Source organism: Chlorocebus sabaeus, chromosome 10, assembly GCF_047675955.1.
Source record: "Chlorocebus sabaeus isolate Y175 chromosome 10, mChlSab1.0.hap1, whole genome shotgun sequence".
NCBI classification, from domain to species: Eukaryota; Metazoa; Chordata; class Mammalia; order Primates; family Cercopithecidae; genus Chlorocebus; species Chlorocebus sabaeus.
Genome location: NC_132913.1, coordinates 58,066,064 through 58,087,182, shown reverse-complemented (window position 1 = coordinate 58,087,182; position 21,119 = coordinate 58,066,064). Strand labels below are relative to the sequence as shown.

The 21,119-nt window shown below is 40.1% G+C and overlaps 1 protein-coding gene across 6 annotated transcripts in view; it reads right to left on the bottom strand.

The window, feature by feature from the left end:
• The window catches only part of ERICH2 (glutamate rich 2), a 54,697-nt gene that overhangs the window by 17,162 nt on the left and 16,416 nt on the right, over positions 1-21,119 (bottom strand). Inside the window, exons 1-5 of one of the 6 annotated variants that reach the window (XM_007965326.3) lie at positions 9,523-10,332; positions 3,512-3,542; positions 3,265-3,313; positions 3,010-3,046; positions 804-899 (exon numbers count right to left, since the gene is read on the bottom strand). In XM_007965326.3, coding sequence (XP_007963517.2) covers positions 804-899; positions 3,010-3,046; positions 3,265-3,313; positions 3,512-3,542; positions 9,523-10,028 — 719 coding nt within the window. In that variant the 5' untranslated portion in view covers positions 10,029-10,332. Of the gene's footprint in view, positions 1-803; positions 900-3,009; positions 3,047-3,264; positions 3,314-3,511; positions 3,543-9,289; positions 10,333-21,119 lie in introns of those variants that run through there. The other 5 variants (XM_038001938.2, XM_038001935.2, XM_038001939.2 and 2 more) reach the window with 5 other exon arrangements.

Sequence of the window (21,119 nt, the reverse complement as noted above, 5' to 3'; positions counted from 1 at the left end):
GATTGTAAAAGGTGTTAAAATATGAAAAAAATGTGTGCTTTAGAATAAAATATGGCACTTATATATTCACTGAGTTATATACCTTAAAAAAGGAATTTAGCTAGTATAGTTCTAGGTATTTGAATAACTAGAAATGCCTATAATAATTTTAATGAAACACACATGGAGGCAACCAACATACTCAATGACCTGAAGATAAATGGAATATTACTATTTGGAAGCAGTGAACATGCCAGAAAAATACCTGTATGAGAGCTAATCAAATCCTGATTTTAACAGTAAGATATAAATGGCTTTTCTGTTCACTTTCTATGGTCTTTCTTGCGTAGTTTCAAAGAATCAGAGGCCCAAAGGTCAATTTCCTCTTCACCTAAAATCTATTGACTTCTATTTGAGAAAGTGATGTTATTTATGGTCATAAGTCCCCTAACTATTTAAGAAAAACAGATAACTAGTATAGTATAACAGATCTGTTTTTGTTAACTATAATTACAACTGAGGAAAGATTTAAAATTTTACTTTATGTAGTAATATCCTTTGGAAATGCAAAAGTATTTAATTTAGTACTTAACAATATTACAGAGCTAATCAGGTTAGACACTCCATTGGAACATATTTATGACAGAGGCAGATAACCTAAGTTTTAGAATTTTTTCCTCAGCATGTTGGGTATATTTAGGAAGTATCCCAAAACTTCTATTGAAATTAATAATTTTTTCAGGAGATTTCTATTTTAAACTTTGTCATAAAATGATTTATACTTGTCAAACATGGGCCTAAAAACAAAATTAATTAAAACTTACTTTTCTGAGAATGTCTTAGCTACATTTAGAGAGATCTGTGTTGGTGGTGTATTAAGTTTGCTTGTCAATCTTGGTCTGTGTCCAAGGAGACATTTACTTGAGGTATAAAAATGGGAAGAAAAAAATAGCTCGTTATTCATTTTAGAAAAGGTTATAAAACATGTGATTGGGTAAGAAAAGTCCTAGATACAATTTTTTTCAGGCTCAGTCAGTGTTGAGTGCTGTGGATTTGCTTCAGCCATTTTCCCCTCAATCTTTATGCTTGAAAGCTTGACCAAAAAATCAAGTAAGGTCCAAAATCTAGAAAACTTTATCCAGCATTAAATACATATTTTATTTCTACTACTGAAAATAGTTTGTCAACTAAAAGCACTTTGCTGGGTAGACAAAATCTTTCCCACATACGATTTCTAAGGAAAAGAAAATGTTAAATGTGGGATTTGTGCGCCCAGAAGTTTGAAACTCGTGGTTTATAGAGTCCACATACTTCTTGTGGCTGGGACTGGAGTGAAAAATACAAAAACTAAAGCAATGAAAAAACTTTGAGTTTTCCCTAACCCAACCTAAATGAAATCTTTTGGCAAATCTCACTTGCCAATCAGACTATGAAGCCAGCAGCAGGGTGGGGAGTGGAATGGAAGCTACACTGAAAAAATTCATCAACTTTGCAGGTCAGTGACACTCTTCCCGTGCAAAGATCCCCCCTGATGTTTTTTCCTACTTGATCATTTTTGTCTAGGACTAGCCCTGTTTACCTTCAACTCTGGGTGAAGTACCTGAGGTGACAAAACTACACACTTGTGAAGCTTATTGGCTACACTGTCCACCCTTCTCCTTCTCTGCAAGCAAATTGAAGGGAAATGATCATTTTGACCTTGCAAGAAGCAGTTTGAGAGGCAGATGCAATTATGACTGAGATCAAGAGAACAAGTAGCCACTCTGCTTTTCTATTTTGGCCTAGGCTGCATCTGATTTATCCCTGGGGTTTATCTACCTCAGGAGGTGGAACACCCCTCGTTCCAGTTCCAACACTGCTTATCACTCAAAGAACACTGGGGCTCATGGATACAACAGTAATTTCTTTTCATCTATGATCTAGTAACTTCTATTACTATTATTGAAAGTTACATTTCAAATATCCCTCAAAGACAACTAAACATTTTTTAGATTTTATTAAATGTTTTCAACCATGTAATAGGATACGTATAAAATTACATGTAGATTACTATATGTAACAAGGCTCTTTTTTTCTGGTTGATTGTAACTTTAAATGAAAATAAATGAGGACCTCTGTCACTGATTTGCTATACATTACTTTCTCTTTAATAAAAAAAAGTATTATATAATATGTAATATATATATAATTTACAACAAAAGCCAAGGTGGACATTTTTAGTTTTGACAATATGAAAATTTAAATATATGCTACCTAAGGTAGAATTTTTCCCAGCCAATATTTAGAATAAACCAAAACAATACGAATTTGAATAGAAGAATCCCACCAGAACAGTATCTACTAATGTCAGTAATCCTCACAAATGTGTATATGATCAACTTTCAAGCCGTAATTTTTCATAGAATAAATAGAGATTTTTTTTTTTCCAGAAAGTAAGAGATGAATACAGGAAGGGCTTTAATAGATTATCAGAATCAGAGTCTTGAACAGGGCAGATACTTAACATTTAGTTACTAAATTGATATTGTACTGTGATTTTTTTTTTACACTTGATCTTAGCCAAAAGGCTGGAAACGATGTAATTTTTTTAACACCAGTTTCTTCAACTAGTTGAGGTGATTATTTTATTTATTGAGTAGTAACAATTCATGTTACAGAAAATAATTGGTTTAATTTTAAAGTAAATATTCACTTGAAGAAATATTTTGAAAGAAATAAGTATCAAAGGGAAATAGGAATGAGCTATGAAAATTATGACACAAGTAAAACACAGAATCCAGGGTGTTTAAGCATTAAAAAGTAGAAGTGAATATTATCTAAACTTCTACATTTTTATCAAAATTCATTTTTCATTTTAACTGTCCTTTTATCTAAGTAACAACTGCTTTGACTGAAGCAAAAGCTGAAGTGCTAATCCATGCATTTCTGGCCTTTCAAATTTAATTGGGTGACAAATGGCTGCATTATCTAGTTCTAATTGCTTAAAAGGCATGGGAGAAATCAGCTGCACAATCAAAGACATTTTCTTACTCTGACATTGCTTCATTTGATTCAATCGTCACTTTTTCTGAAAAAGAAAAAAATACCCTCAGTATTTTATTAACAGTGATGTCCCTAACATACATTTCTAAATGGCAAATAGTTAGGAATTTTAAAAGGATAAGCAAAATAATAAAGGATTTAATTGCTAAGTCATTCAATGACACTCGCCATTCCAATGTTCTTCTTAATATTTAGGACAAAATAGTGGCTAAACATATTCTTTGAAAGTAATAAATCATTTACCCTTTGGATCAGACATTAGCAATCTGCCATTCTGTCTGTTCTTTGCTGTCTAAAATAGAAGCAGAAATAAAAACTAGCATTATTATTTTAGTTTGAGATATTTGAAATAATTTACTAATAGCCTTTATGTAAACATTTCTATTATCTAGAATAAAATACAATTTTATACTAAAGCTGATTATTTAAAAACTGTACAAATTGATGGTAAAATAGACCCAAAACATCCTAAAAAATTATATACTCTCACCTTTACAGTATCTGTCTTGTCTACAGAAGTCCTGCAAAAACCAAAATATTTACTTCATAAGCCTCTAAACACTTATATAGATTTAAAATACAAATAGAACACAGAACACAATCTGTCAGTTGGGTATTAAGTATGTATTTTGTTTTTTGTATTTAGTAGCATTATTTCCATTCTAACTGTAAAATCTCATTCTTCTGGATTATGAAATTTAGTTTAAAAAGTCTAGAGAAATTAAGCCTTCTGTGGGGAGGGGGTGGGGAGGGAGAGAAGCACAAAAGATAACTAACGGGTACTGAGCTTAATACCTGGGTGATGAAATAATATGTAAAACAAACCCTCATGACACGTTTACCTTTGTAACCAACCTTCACACATAACCCCAAACCTAAAATAACAGTTAAAAAAAAAAGAAATTCTCTGTTATCTTTTTGGTTTTATGTAACTTATCTGCCACATTCCAGTTTATTGGTGTCACAAAACAACAACAACAACAACAAAAAACACCTTTTAAGACCAGGCGCAGTGGCTCACACCTGTAATCCCAGCACTTTGGGAGGCTGAGGCGGGTGGATTACCTGAGGTCAGGAGTTCAAGACCAACCTGATCAACATGGCAAAACCCCATCTGTACTAAAAATACAAAAATTAGCTGGGCATAGTGGTGCGCGCCTGTGATCACAGCTACTTGGGAGGCTGAGACATGAGAATAGCTTGAACCTGGGAGGCAGAGGTTGCAGTGAGCCAAGATTGCGCCACTGCACTCCAGCCTGGGCAACAGAGCAAGACTGTCTCAAACGACAACAACAACAACAACAACAACAATAACAAAACACCTTTCAGAGTACATGTGACCAGAACAAGAAGAAATTCTTCCACAGTATTTCAAAATATGGTATTTTTAATAAAGTATTATTTACATATAGAAATGACTTTTGATTTTAAAATATAATCCTCACGTCATAAGTTCTCATGTGTTTATTAATATAAGGGTACAATGTTTTCTCTATGAATTTTTACCTAAGTTACCTGATGGGACTGATTTTCCTAAAAGGTAGCCTTTTATATATCTGGATAAATTTCATTCTCATAGTTAAGAGAAAAATAAACTCAAGGTTTTTTTTCAAGTATAGGAGTGGCCACACTTAAAATTTTCCTAAGTAACAATTCACTTGTTCACCCCTCCAACACTGTTCCCACACCCAAACCAGACTAAAAATTATCATAATTATTACCTACTGAGGGATTTCTGGAATATAAAATTCAGGGCCAAGACTATGGACAATAAAAGGGAAGTGTCATTATTTCATATTAAATTTTTACTTTTTTAAAATCCAAGTCCCTTACATTGACTTATGCTCCTGAATAAAGCAGCTGTATATAAAATTTGCCTCAGGCTTTGCTTTCTGGGAAACCCTGACCTAGCCAAACATTACATATGTTAATTTGATTAGCTCTCCAAGAGGCTCACAGAGAACTAAAGTCTATCGGAACAGCACAGCATCTTTTGGGGAAACACAGTGGTAGAAGACCAAACTCTAGGATAAATGAAAGATTTTCCTCTGATTATCTAGGGCAGTAAAGCTCCAAAGGGGAAACAAAGCAATAATGAACTAAATAAGGGCTTAACAAAAGAAATCTAACACGATCTCCCCTGAGAGACACTTTCACTTCACAGAGTTCCACAATCCTGTGGGTACCTGTGTGTCCCATAGAGCATCAAATTTATATTTGTTAACAATATTATTATTGAGACAGAGTCTCGCTCTGTCACCCAGGCTGGAGTGTGGTGGTATGATCATGACTCACTGCAGCCTCGATCACCTGGGCTCAAGCAATCCTCCCATCTCAGCCTCCTGAGTATCTGAGACCACAGGTGTGCACTACCACATCCAGCTATTTTTTTTATTTTTTATTTTTTATTTTTGAAGAGACAGGGTCTCACTTTGTTGGCCAAGATGGTCTCGAACTCCTGGCCCTTAAGTGATCCTCCTGCCTGGGTCTCCCAAAGTGCTGGGATTGCAGGCGTGAGCCACTGTGCTGGCCCACCTTTATATTTAGAGCAGTCCTTTCCTTTCTAGCTCTAGGATCTTCAGGGATTGCAACATTCCACTCTTCACCTAGATGAAACATTCGTGCATATAATTCTCCTCCTATTTTCACCTGGTGAAAACGTAGGATGGACAGATCCCAGTCCTTAATGGAGACCCATGCTCTGCTAGGTCTGGCTTTATCATTAGCTAGGAAATGTCCATTTCATCTCCTTTCATTACATTGAATTCCTTGGGACACAGTACAGAATAATACTCAAAAGATGGGGCTCTTGGGATGGGCACGGTGGCTTATGCCTGTAATCCCAGCACTTTGGGAGGCTGAGGCAGGCGGATCACGAGGTCAGGAGATCGAGACCATTCTGGCTAACATGATGAAGCCCCCTCTCTACTAAAAATACAAAAAAAAAAATTTTGGTTAGGCGTGGTGGTGCGCACCTGTAGTCCCAGCTACTCGGGAGGCTGAGGCAGGAGAATTGCTTGAACCTGGGAGGTGAAGGTGAAGGTTGCAATTAGCGGAGATCGTGCCACTGCCCTCCAGCCTGGGTGACAGAGTGAGACTTCAACTCAAAAAAAAAAAAAAAAAAAAAGGTGGGGCTCTTGAGTGAAAGAGACTAGATTCACATCCCAGTTCCAGTCACTTCCCAGGTGAGCCTGGACAAGTCATTTAACTTCTTTAAGCTTCCATTCTTCCATCTGAAAAATGGGGATCACCATCGTCCCACCTTTGGTGGATTATTACAAGGATTAAATGGAATAATCTGGGTAAAGTGTTCAGCAGAGCCTGGCATATAGGAAGGACACTGTTGAAACAATTCAATGTTTTATTTAAAAGAAAAGTTTGGAAAGATGTCCTATGGGGATGATTAAAATTGCTTACGGAAGCAAAAATGGGCCTTTACTACGATTGAGACAAGCAGATTATCTCTGAGGGCTTTTAATTAATTTCAAAAACTACCTAAACCCTATAAGTACTGACAGTTGTTTAGAAAGATCAGTAACTCCAGGGAAAAAGCAGACTAATTTAGAACACATATAAAGCTGATACCTTTTAACAGTCCTTGTGGCAATGGGAACAGCACAGTTTATGATAGTTCCAAATTTTCATGCACTATTCAATGTCTATTTAAAACAGGTATTTGGGTCAGATGTCGTGGCTCACACCTCTAATCCCAACACTTTGGGAGGTCGAGGCCGGAGGATAGCTTGAAGATAGGAGGTCGACAACAGCCTGGGCAACATAGCAAAACTATGCCTGTATAAAACATTAATTAGCCAGGCATGGTGGTGTGTGCCTGTAGTCCCAGCTACTCAAGAGGCTGAGGTCGATGGCTTGAGCCCAGGAGCTTGAGGTTACAGTGAGCTATGACTGTGCCACTGTCCTCCAGCCTGGGCAAGAGAGTGGGACTCTGTCTCTAAAAAAAAAAAGACAATAAATAATACAATACTAGACATTTGATGAGCACCTACTACATGTCAGATATAACTGTGCTAAGCTCTGGGGACACAAAGATGAAGATACTCTGAGAAGTTCAGAATCTTATAGGTGAAGTGGGTACTAACTTCTTATATGTATGTGACAGAGCAAGCTTCAAAGTACTGTAACAAATGCTTCCCTCTAAGGGACTACAGTGTAATTTCCCATACTATCCAAACTGAGGAATAGTGATTACCAGGATCAATCAAATTCTTTCTTTTGGGCTCATGGACTGGAGATACCTAAGGCAGAGTCAGCAGGCAGTGGAGGCAGAACTGGAAGAACAGAGGTGAAATTGCCTTTGCAAAGACTGTAACAGTGATAAAATTATGACAGTGACAGAGATCTGACCTGACTCCATCTTGCTTGTAACCTCCTAGCTGCCCTTGTTCATTCCCAGGCATAGGCCAAACTAACTTTGGGAAGAAATCAGTTTATAGTTAACACTGAAACAAAGATGATAACCACTCTCTCCCAAAGCAAACCCTCTTCTTGCCTGGGGACCAGACTGCCTTTGTAGGATTAACAGATTAGACACAAGATTTAGAAATTGTAGTTTAGGAGTCATACAACCAGAGGCCACAAGATTCTGAACCTCCCCAATTGGTATTATTTGGACTCCACACTCCACAGACTTCAGGAAAAACAAAACAAAACAAAAAACAGAAAAACAAAAACAGCTTTTATAAAATGAACTACCAACATTTAAAATTCAGATTTCAAAAAATTTTTATTTTAGATTTATCTTGTAATATTGGAAGACATTACATGTTTTTTCTTCATCCCACTTATGCAAGTATTTTACTGTTTTGTGCTACTGGTCTTTCTAAGCTACCTTATAGTCTAATAGGCAAAGACAGAATGAATAGCTAGCTAGCTACACAGTCAGGCCCTGCAACTCTGGTAAGAAGGAGAGACAGAGCTGATTAAGCACTATCTTCCATCCTCAGGGAGCTTGGTGGGGGAACATTACATGATGCAGGAACAATATTTCATGGCATAGCTTCAAATGTGTATACCAATGGTGTCAAGGATCATCCATCACTTACATTCATTCTTTAAAGTGACTAAATATAAATTTTACATATTTCCTTTACAGTGTAATATAGTGCTAGGATTCCAGACTCTGGAGTCAGGTTGTCTATGTTTAAATCCCAGCAAATTGTGTGACCTTGAGCAAATTCCTTAACCTCTCTGTGATTCAGTTCCTCAACTATAAAGTGTGGATAAAAATACCACCTATTCATAGAGTCAAATTGCAAGGATTAAAATAATTAGCTACTAATAAATAATAAGAGTAGCACTCATCTCCTGCTAGAACTACAATTACTATAACTCCTCCTATACTATTGTATAGTATATTTACAGCCGAGGGAGGCCAGTCCTGAAGATGAACTGTCACAAATGAAGCCAGTTCTAAATGCTGAAACTGGATGGGGCAAAGAGGGGAGAAAACAGTGAGGATGTGGCTCAACCGGTGAGCGTACGTGGAAAGCTCTGGAATTCTGGAGTGGGTGCAGTGAAATACCTACAGAGATGCTGGAATTCAGCTCTGGAAAACTCTTAACACTTAAAGAGAAATGCTGTTGTTATTGTTGTTTTCCAGAGATTACAAAAACCAAAACAATTTCAATTCACAAAAACAAATAAAAATTAAAAAATAACAAGTTGGATTTGGGGATCATTGCATTTGATTTTTAGAAAAATGAAACCTATTAAAAGGCATTTCCAGTGTCCTTTTCAGATTTTTAAAAAGCGACTTCCTGGGGTTCTCCTGGGGCAAAAATAGATTCAGCCAAGACACCTATGCCAAACAATAAATTGATCATTATACCATGTGTTACTTTAAATGTTACAAGGGCTCAGTGTAGAGTAGTTTGAGTAGTCAAAAGACAACAATATCAACACTTTGGAAGTTTCAAGTCAACTTCATCATCGCATAAGATGAGAACAAGGCCCGGGAATATAAATGATTTGTCCAAATTACATCGAAATTTGTATGGCTAGCAAGTTACATCTAGTTAGTAGTGATGTCTTCACTAATTTTCCAAAAATAAGTAAAATAATTCCCGGCAAGGGCAAGGACTGACGGAGGGGGCGGGAAGCCCTGGGATGAGCTGGGCCATACTCGTTATTTGCCGGGAAGGAGTTGGTGCGTGTGAACCGGCAGGTCAAAGCATGTTGGTGTAGACAAGCCTGTCAGAATCGCCCAGTTATCTCCACACCCGCGTAGACCCGAACAGCTATTCCTCACCTCTTCCGACCACGGCGGGAGGAGGGTGCCGCGAGCCAGGCGCACCCCAGCCGCACGCATCCTCCCTTCCCGGCGGCGCCTGGCAGCCGCGGGGCCCAGAGCCCGAACCAGAAGCGGTAGAGCAGTCCGCAGGCTCGGGCGCCGGGTCTGGGGGTGGTCTGCTGTGGGGGCTGGGTCAGGCTGCACACGGGGCTGGGGAGAGGGAGACCGGTCTTTGCCTCGGAGTGTCTTACCAGCTGGCGGCTCTCTCCAGCCGACCATCCGAAGGGCAGACACCAAGAGCCAGCCCGGCTAGCTGCTCGCGCTGGGCTCTGGGCTCCGAGTCTGGGACGCCGCGTCGCCGTGGAGACTGCACGGCGTGTGGAGGAAGCTCGGGCAGCAGCCGAGGGTGGGGGCTGGGGGGATGGGGCGACGGCGGGGGAGGGGGCGGGGGTGGGGGCGGAGGCGGGGGCAGCCCAGGGAGCCACGGAGAGGCTGGGTGGAGGCGGGCCCAGGCCGGAGGGCGGTGGAGGGCGCGGGACGGAGCGGGCGGGGCGAGGAGGGCCCGGGGCGGGGCTGGGAGGCGGGTCCGGGGGGGCGGGGCGGGGCGGGCGGCCGGGCTGAGGGACAGCCCCGCGGTCGTGGGTGTCCCGCGGCGCCGGAAACTGGGCGGACACACCCTCGGATTGACGTGCGCACGCGCACCGGTTACCTTCAGGAGCGCCGAAGAAGGAAAGAGGGTTGGAATGTCGGTGTTCATACCTGATTCTAAGCGAGGGAGAGGGAAGGGGGCGGGGTGGCCTCAGAGTTTTAAACTTGGGGAGTAAAAAGAAGTCTCGAGTTGGGAGAGATGGGTGTCCCTGGTTGTAGATGAACAAGTGTCCCCTGCAGGACTTAGTCCCCCAACCTGAGGTCGCCCCAAGAAGATTATGGGTCCCGGGGGGAGTCCCTGGACGCCAGTTTTCCCAGAAGTCAGATTCAAGTGATTTGAACCAGAGACCCAGCTCTTCCCGCAACGAGAGCAGCCCAGGTTCCCTCTAGCGCCGGAGCTGCTGCTCTGCCACGCCAGCCAATGGGAGGTATTAGTGTTTAAGTAACTGCTTGGGTCACAGAAGAGGGTGGGGAGCTTTTCTGTTACAGAATTCTAAAGGTCCCTCAAGCTTGGCTTCTAGGAAGGAATTGGTTATTTTTCTCCTCTTGGGATGCCGGAAGTAACTAGAATCAATTTGTTGCTAGGCAACGTGTTTTGAAGGACGCCTGTTTGTTGGACTCAAATCTGGATTCGACTTTCACATGGTAGACACATAATATCAGGTGTACTCCCTATTTAATCTGTGGAGTTGGTACCCGCTGAGGATATGTACCTTGGTAGATGGTTGTGAAGCTAAAATGACATAAAAATATGTAAAGCTCTGATATGTAGAAGATGCTTAGTAAACGGCAAATTTTATTATAATAAAAATAGAACCAGCTGGACCATTTCCGGAACCAAAAGAATACAGAGACATGGTTATTTTTTAATTCTCTTAGTCATCTGTTCATTCTTTAAATCTCCTGTGAGCCCTTGATGATAGGTAGGAGGCAAAGGAAAAATGCCAGAATGGAAGTTTTTGAAAAGAACTCAGTGGAGTCATTGACAAATACATCCCTAGTTTGATAAGGACATAGCAGGCCTCTGCCTCCTCTATTACAGGAACACCCTTACTAGAAAATGTCTTGTTTGATTGAGGACTTTTCATTTAAACAAGGCAAAGGGTATGTCTTGATCAACACCTTTGAAAACATTAGTTTTGCTGAATTTGCTTAGTACTGATGAATGGGTAATGGCTGACTGGTTATTCCCATTGATCTACTACAAGGAAGTGTAAGAAAACGTCAAATTTGATTAAACTGTCTCTACCTACTCTTCTTCCCCCTAACAGAAAAGCTCAAGTTCATTTGTAGAATGCAGTGTTTTTAATGTTTACTTATTGCTTCTGAAAGGGAGCAAAAATGGATTAATGGGCCAGGCACGGTGGCTCACACTTGTAATCCCACCACTTTTTTTTTGTTTTGTTTTGAGACAGAGTCTCGCTCTGTCGCTCAGGCTGGAGTGCAGTGGCGCCATCAAGGCTCACTGCAAGCTCTGCCTCCTGGGTTTATGCCATTCTCCTGCCTCAGCCTCCCGAATAGCTGGGACAACAGGCACCCGCCACCACACCTGGCTAATTTTTTTTTATTTTTAGTGGAGACGAGGTTTCACCGTGTTAGCCAGGATGGTCTCGATCTCCTGACCTCGTGATTCGCCCAGCTTGGCCTCCCAAAGTGCTGGGATTACAGGCGTGAGCCACCGCATCCAGCAATCCCAGCATTTTGGGAGGCCGAGGTGTGTGGATCGCTTGAGCTCAGGTGTTTGAGACCAGCTTGGGCAACATGGCGAAACCCTGTCTCCACAAAAAATATAATAACTGGGCATGGTGGCACGGGTCGGGTGGGGTGGGGGGGTTCGAAGTTGTAATGAGCCTTGATTGCGTCACTGCATTCTAACCTGGGCAACAAAGTGAGACCCTGTGTGTGTGTGTGTGTATATATATATGTATATAAAAGATTTATGATCTTGGCGAATAAAAATATTTTCTCCACATCGACGAGTGGTTAGAGCGATCTGGCTTCCACCTTGGGCCTCAAGGTCTTCAAGTGCCAAGTGGAAATACGTGCACTACCTGCCCCTGTAGCTCAGAACATGGAATGAGAGAAAATAAAGCCCCTGACACAGAGCCGGGCACATGACAATTCCTCAACAACTCAGATATTATTATTACTTCTACCATAATATTCTGTATATAAATAAAACTACTTTCAGGATAGCTGTAAGAATTAAAGATCATTAGGTAAAGTGCCTGGCCCAGTGCCTATTTGAACCCATGATGATTACTTTGCTTTCTCTGATGAAAAAGCACTACATTTCATCTTTATTTGTATAACCTGAGAAATAATTCACCTAACTTTTGTGCAGAAGTTATTATTGGTGCTATACTCAAAAATAAAGCACAGTTTAGCCCTGGCCTGTATATTTACACCACTGAATAAATTACCGAAAGTGTCTGTCTAGCAAGAGTTTGTTCTAACAAAGTGGAGAGGAAGAGCCAGTCTTATATAAATATTGAATCATCCCACAACTATGTTTCATTAAACTCCCTGATTTTTTTTTTTAAATAGAGTGTTGCTCTGTAGCCCGGGTTGGAAAGCTGGAGTGCAGTGGCCTTATCTCAGCTCACTGCAACCTCTGTATCCCTCAGCCTCCTGAGTAGCTAGGACTACAGGCACAGACCACTGCCCCCGGCTAATTTTTTTTTCTTCTTCTTTTTTTATAGAGACAAGGTCTCACTGTGTTGTGTAGTCTGGTCTCAAACTCCTGGGTGCAAGCAGTTCACCCACTTTGGCCTCCCAAGGTGCTGGGATTACATGGCGTGAGCTACCATGCCCGGCTAACTCCCTGATTTTTAATGGACTCATTTTTATTACAAATCTGAATGTTAGCAGTGCCTTATGTTAAAAATGTTTAAATCAGTTTTAGTGTTTTTCTGATTATAAAACGAATATAGAGAAACACAAAAGAAAAAATTAAAACCATCCAGAATTTTACCACTGAGTAATAACTTCAATCAATAATTCTATTTTTCCTTCTATCCTCTTTGTGCGTATATATATATATACTTTATAAAATTTGCATTAGATGTGTACACAGTGCTAGCATCCTTTTTTGCTTAACTTTCCCTCTTAAACATTTCCCAAATGTATTTAAGTCTCAAAACATCTTTAATGGCTGTATAATATTTATCCATAATTTATTCAAACAGTCCCCAATTTGAAAATTTTTAACTTTTCTTATGTAACTCATTGTTTCAAAAATATTTGTTGAGTACTTAGTATATACCAGGCACTATGCCAGACGTAAGATTTAATTGGTGAACAGTAACTATAAAAAGAAGGTTTTGATGAACAAGTTTGCAAACAAATCTTTGGTGGCATCTTTCATTTTTAGACTCAATTCCTAGGACTATGAAAACACAACTTCAAAAGGCATTCTTCGAGCTTCAAAGGCAAATTTAAGAAACCAAATTTCTGAACTGTAAAATATTAACTTTTTGGAAAACTACCAACAACAGAATTAATATTTATTTCGTGCAAAGTGTGAACTTACCCAGAAGATGCTTTCTTGTTAGTTACTGTGAAATACCCAGGGTATTTGAAGTATATTGACTTTGGCTTTTACCTCTAATTCTTTCCAGGATTTGCTGGTTTTCTCAACAGTGTGAGATTGTTTGAAGTCTATGCAAATTGCCCTACTTCCTTCTCTCACAGTTAAAATGTTAACTATTTTATTTCCAGCTTTCCTCTTGTAAGCATATGGCTTTGCTGCATTTCTTTCATTTACCTTTTCATGTGAAACATTTTGTATTTTCACATTTATTAATCTGAAGGTAGATTCTTTCTTCTAAACACAAATTATAATACATATATTCCTATGACACATGGCCTTAACATATCCTGTAGTTAATATTTGTCAAGAAACATCATGTAAATTAACCAATGCATTTAGGGAATTTAATAATAGATATCTATTTATTAAAAGCAACAATCTTTCCTGCAACACACACCCCCCCACACACACACCACACACACATACCCTCCTATTCTTTGACAATTAAATGTTCATATATTAGGTCAAACCATATGAAATTACCATTTGTGAATAAAAAATGGTCAAATAATGGCAACTTCATATGGCTTTATTTATATTAATATTTTATTAAGTAGTTCATATTTTTTCAACTTTCTTCAAGTATTGAACTTCCTGATTATCATACTAAGGATATCCTTTATTATTGCATGAGATTGTGTTTGTTTTGACTCTCATAAATATTGGAATCTAGTCAGGAGGGTGCCATAAAATGTTTGTTTATTATTTCAAAGACAGTAGAGGGAGCCTGGAGCCAAAACATTGTTATTGTAGGCTTCGTGGAAATGATGATTATCTTCCAATTCTTGATGTGTGGATAAATGTAAATACTAGCATATATGTGAAATAGCAATTTTTAAAATATTTATTTTTAAAAAGGTTGGTTGGGTTGGGCACTGTGGCTGATGCCTGTAATCCCAGCACTTTGGGAGGCCAAGGCAGGTGGATCACTTGAGGCCAGGAGTTCAAGACCAGCCTGGGCAATATGGTGAAACCCCATCTCTATTAAAAATGCAAAAATTAGCTGGGCATGGTGGGCCACTCCTGTAATTCCAGCTACTCGGAAGGCTGAGGCAGGATAACCGTTTGAGCCTGGAGGTGTAGGCTCCAGTGAGCCGAGATTATGTCACTGCTGCACTCTGTCCTAGGCAACAGAGCAAGACTGTGTCTCAAAAAAAAAAAAAAAAAGAAAAGAAAAAAGTTGGCTGTGCTTAAAGCTTAAATAATGACTTTCATAAGATGTGAAAGAGAAGGTTGGCAGCTGAACCTCAACTGGGCTCACACTGGGGTCAATCACAATTTCATTGTTCTCTCTCTTCTCTGAGTTTTGCTAGAGATAGCACACTGCCACACGAACACATCTGTGCTCTACAATTTCCCCCTTTTCAACCCGTAGTGTTGATCGCCCTTTCATTTCCATGGGCATTAATATCATGATTCTTTATTTCAACAGAACTTCAAAATATGTTACCATTCCCAATTTTGTATCTTAAAGAATCATTGTAGTTTAGTTGATGGCTTCCTGCAGACATGTAGGGAGGCACTTAGATCCTGTCACCAACTCATATCCTTCTAGGAAAGTGTTTAATAACTTTCCAATCCTTTCACGGACTGGGAATTTTGTTACCCTTAGTTAAAGATGTCTCTTGCTGAACTCTCCTCAGTCATCCTTGCCCTCAGCCCAATATTTTGTTGAGTACCCGCTGACCCTGGTGTTACAAAGGGGATCTTAAGGTAATAACTGGTGATGTTATCACCATTCTTTACTGTAAATAGTCTAGGGAGGGTTCCAAGTCCCTGAGGTAACAGGGATCCCTAAATCTAGAGATAAGATGGAGAAGTATCTCTCTATTGTAAAACCCAAAAGGAATCCATAGGTAGAATCAATCAGCTACAGCAGGGTTTCCTAAACTGGTGATAAGTGAAAATTCTGGTATGTTATTAACATGCAGAGAAAAAAGCATTCCCCCTGGGGGAAATTAGTTTGTTTGTTAAACTGTTAAACAGAGTTTTTTGTTTAATGTAGAATGTCTCAGAGGCTTTAATATGCTAATATACTTTGTCAGTTTCTCAGAGGGAGATTTCTTTTTTTAATGTAGCCTTTCTCAAATTTATTTGACCAGGGAATTTTGCTTTTTTTCTTAGTGCTGTTTGGGAACTCTTGAAGTACTAGATACTTCTCTGACTGTGACTTGAAGATAGCCATGAGAAAAAGGCCCTGCCCCACCCCCACTCAATTGAGAATCAACTAACCTAAAAGCAAATAAACCTGTGGATTTTACCCAGTTATATAGTGACATGAAAGGTGATATAGTTAAAACTAAACACAAGTTGAAGGACTTTTCAAAAAAGCTGGGGAAAGCAAATGTTGGAAAAACATTCCACTGGGGTGTTTCCCCTCAATTAATAAACTTAAGTCAGTCTCAAAACAAAATGAAACAGAAAACAAAGCACATGGTCCTCAAAAGTGCCCTTTTTTGCCCTGTCCGCAGCACCAAGAGTCTCTACATGTGGGCATCCATATTCTAATTTTCATCATTGCTCAGCATGCCCTTGCTGGCTTCGCACCGCACTGCTGAAACTGCTCTGGCAAATAGTGTCAGATTCAGAGCGGTATGTGAGAGGGGACCTTCTGCTTCTTGCCTTAGGAGATTTTTCTACTGCATTTGACATAATTACTTCTCATTCCCCCTCCCTCCCCCCCTTTTTTTTGAGACAGAGTCTTGCTCGGTCGCCCAGGCTGGAGTGCAGTGACACGATCTCGATTTACTGCAAGCTCCGCCTCCCGCGTTTACGCCATTGTCCTGCCTCAGCCTGCCGAGTAGCTGGGACTACAGGCGCCCGCCACCACGTCCGGCTAATTTTTTGTATTTTTAGTAGAGACAGGGTTTCACCGTGTTAGGCAGGATGGTCTCGATCTCCTGACCTCGTGATCCGCCAGCCTCTGCTTCCCAAAGTGCTGGGATTGATTACAGGCGTGAGCCACTGCACCCCGCCTTTTCTTTTTTTGAGATGGTGAGGTAGGAGGCAGGACTAGACACGAGACGCGGGGTTTGGACACTGGACCAGATTGAGAACTAGCTAAAACAGGGCCAGGACAAAAGCAGCTTTCAATCAGATATGCCCACTGTGTGCCATGTCAATTTACTATTGCCATGGCAACACTTGGTAGTTACCACCCCTTTCCATGGAAATGACCCAATGGTTACTGCCCCTTCCCTAGAAATTTCTGCACAAACCATCCCTTAATCTGCATGCAAGTAAAAATGAGTATAACTATGACTGCAAAATGCCCTGAGTTGCTACCCTCTGCCTAATGGGGTAGCCCTGCTTTGCAGGAGCAGTCACAGAGCTGTAACACTGCCTCTTCAACAAAGCTGTTTTCTTCCACCCTTGGCTTGCCCTTAAATTATTTACTGGGAAAAACCAAGAACCCAGTGAGCTAAGGTCCACTTTAGGACTCACTTACCCTGCATCAGCAGGGTCTTGCTGTGTGGCCTAGGCTGGAGTGCAGTGGCACCATCACAGCTCACTGCAGTTTCGACCTCCCAGGCTTAAGCTATCCTCCTGCCTCAGCTACCGGAATAGCTGGGACTACAGTGTATGCCACCATGCCTGGGTAATTTTTTTATTTGTATTTTTGCAGAGATGTTGCCCCGGCTAGTCTTGAACTCCTAGGCTCAAATGATCCTCCTACCTTGGCCTCCCAAAGTGTTGGGATTACAGGCATGAGCCACCATGCCTGGCCTTTCTTGTTTCTTTTTGAAACACTTTTGTCTTTCATGAACCTCATTCTCCCAGTTCTCCTCTTCATGAGCTTCTTTGTGTGTTTTCTGCCTGTGCTCACACTGTAAAACCTTGCTGTGCACTAAGATCCCTTCCCACCCATTGACATGGTCTCCCTGATGATCTCATTTACACTAACAGTTTTATCGACCACCTTTATGCTTACTGGCCCTAAACTGAGCTTCAGGTCATATATTATCTAACTACATGCTGGACAAATATACTTAAATATCCCATAGACATCTCAAACTCTATTTGTCCAGAGCTGAGCTTGTAAGTTTTCCCTCTGCCCCAGTTGTCACTGTGTGACCACAACCTTCATGTCATTAAATCCAAAAGTACCTTTTTATCTCATCTTATTTGACCTTTCAGCTATATTTGACACATTGCATTCCTTTATTCTGTGAACACTTTGCTTTGTTTCTGTGGGTCTATATCTTGCTTCTGTGACATTATACCTTTCTGATTTTCTTCCTGGTTCTGACTACCTTTTTTGTGTGTGTATGTCAATTTACATTTCTCTACTGAATATTTAAATATTGGAGTTTCTCAAGACTCCTCAGCTACTACATCAGTGGTCTATCACTACATAACAAACAACTTTGAAACTTAGTGGCTAAATGTAATCCCAGCACTTTGGGAGGCCAAGGTGGGCAAATCACATGAGGTCACGAGTTCGAGAACAGCCTGGCCAACATGGTGAAATGCTGTCTCTACTAAAAAATACAAAAATTAGCCGGGTGTGGTGGTATGCACCTGTAATCCCAGCTACTCGGGAGGCTGAGACAGAATTGTTTAGAACCCAGGAGGTGGAGATTGCAGTGAGCCAAGATCGTGCCACTGCAGTCCAGCCTGGGTGACAGAGCAAGACTCTGTCTAAAAACAAAAAACAAATAAACTTAGAGTCTATAAAGTGGCAAATATTTTATTTGATCATGATTCTACGGGGTAGCAAGTTGAGGTTGGCTTGGCTGAGGGCTTCTGCTGCCCCTATCTGTGGTTACTCATGACCTTGTCTGGTGGCTGACTGGGGCCTCAGTAATCTACAACTTTAGTCTCATGTATGGGTGTTGGTGGTGGCTGTTGGCTGAGCCTTTGTCTCATTGTCGTTTACCTTCTCACAGGGTTAATCTAGGTTTCTTAACATGGTGGTCTCAAGTGCAAGAGCAGAAGCTGCCAGTTCTCTTGACTTCTAGGCTCAGATTCCCACTCATCACTTTCACCATATTCTATGGGTCAGAATAAGACACAAGGCCAGTTCAGACTCCAAGGGTGGAGAAATAAACTCCACCTTTTAGTGGGAGACAAAATCACATTGCAGAGTCATGCAAATTTGGCAAGAGGCATATGTGGCTATTTTTTTTTTTTAACAGTATACTACAACCCATTCCTCTTCTTATTCATAATCATTTTCTAAGAGATTTCATCCATTCAGCTTGGCTCATTGTCCATCAATAACTCCCTAATACATGTCTTCTTCTCAGACCTCACCTCTGAATTCATACAGCATGAGCCTTCTTGACTTCTTCATTTGGATGTATCAATGATACAAGCTCAGTAGCTCTAAAACTATATTAATGATTTTCTACCAGAAATCTTGTCCTCTTTCAGTCCCTATCTTAGTGACTATAACCACTGGTGAGTAAGGAGGCTGGGCAAACATCTTTTTTTTTTTTTCTTTCCCCATGTCCAATTCATAACCCAGTCATGTCAATTTTATATTTTGAATAACTCTCCACACCACGCACTTTTCTCCATTTCCACTTCTACCACCTTAGGCCAAGCGACCAGTACCCTTTACTTGGATTACTGCAACTGTCTCCTAATATCACTTCATTCATTCTTGTCCCCACTATCAAATCCATTCTCCATTCAAGAGCCAGAGTAGTCATTTAAAATGCAATTTGAAAACTTTTTGTTCAAAGTGACAAACTAAGCAGCTATGCGTATCATCTCTTCCTCCCAATACATTTATTAAAATAATACAAAATTTTGAAAAGCCTACATCCATAACAAAGAGAATTGAGGCAGGGCTGACTGTCGTTAAGTTCAACGTTTTTAGAGGGAAGAAAGCAATGGAGAAATAGTGACTGATGAATCAAGATAGAGGCAGTCTAAGCCTCTATGTTGCATGGAAAATAGATCCAAAAAGAGATTCTTCTGGAAAAGGCTAGAGATTTTGGACTAGATGGCTGCAGGTATGAAAGGCGGACATGTGACATGGAACAGAAAAAAGAGAGGGTTAAGTGATGGCCTACAATGAACACCATCCTCCTCATTCATTCTAGGACAGAACAGTTGGTAGCCAAGTATTCCCTAACTTAACTTAGGCCAAAAAAGGAGGAGGAGGAGAAGGTGTACCTCCAAAAATATTAAATGAACCCTCTTCCTCTTTAAAAGATCTTCTGTCCCTCCTGTCATTCCCAAGCCATTACTGGTCTGCTTTCTACCACTATAGATCTCTGTATTTTTCTACCATTTTATGTCAATGGAATTATACAGTATATACTTTTTTGTCTAGCTTCTTTAACTCAGCATCATAATTTTAGATTTAATCATGTTGTAAAATCAGTAGTTCTTTCCTTTTTATTGCCAAGTAGTATTCCATTGCATGGGTATGCCACTATTTGTTCACTTGTTGATGGACATTTGCGTTGTTTTCAGTTTCTGGCTGTTACAAATTGAGCTGTTATGAACATTCACGTATAAGACTTTAGGCTGGGTTCAGTGGCTCATGCCTGTAATCCCAATGCTTTGGGAGGCTAAGGCAGGAGGATCACTTGAGGTCAGGTGTTTGAGATCAGCCTGGGTAACATAGTGAGACTCTGTCTCTACAAAAGATACAAAAATAAAAAAAAATTAACTGGTTGTGGTGGCATGTACCTGTAGTCCTAGTTACTCAAGAGGCTGAGGTGGGAGGATCACTTGAGCCCAGGAGTTTGAGACCAGCCTGGACAACAGAGTGAGACCCTGTCTAAAATAAAATAAAATAAAATAAATAAAATAAAATAAAATAGATAAAATAAAAGTCTTTCTGTGGACATATACTTTCATTTTCTTGGGTAAACACACAGGAGTGAAATGGCTGGGTAATTTGGTATATGTATGTTTCACTTTTTAAGACACTGGCAATGTGATTGTATGTTTTATGTTCTTAACAGCAGCATATGAAAGTTCCAGTTCCTCTACTTCCTCACCTAGTCCAGGTATAGGCAGACTTTTTTTTTTTTTTTTTTTTTTTTTGGGGATGGAGTTTCGCTCTTGTTGCCCAGGCTGGAGTACAATGGCGTGATCTCGGCTCACCGCAACCACTGCCTCCCAGGTTCAAGCGATTCTCCATAGGCAGTCTTTTAAATTTTAGCTATTCTATTACGTCTGTTGCATTATCTCATTGTAGTTTTAATTTTAATATCCCCAATGACTAATGATTTTGAGTGCTTTTTTCATTTGCTGTCCATATATTTTCTTTGGTGAAGTCTTTGTTCAAATTTTGGGACTGTTTAAAAATTTCCTTTCTAATTATGTAGATGGGAGGGTTTATATACAGTCTTGTATGGCTTAATGGTGGGGATACTTTCTGAGAAATGTGTCATTATGTGATTTCATCCTTGAGGGAACATCCTAGAGTGAACTTACATAAACCTAGATGATATAGCCTGCTATACACCTAGGCTGTATGGTATGGCTTATTGCTTCTAGGCTACCAACCTCAATAGCATGTTACTGTACTGAATACCATAGGCAATTATAACACAATGATAAGTATTTGTGTATGTAAATGTATCTAGGCCAGGCTCGTGGCTCAGATCTGCAATTGTAGCACTTTAGGAGGCTAAGGCAGAT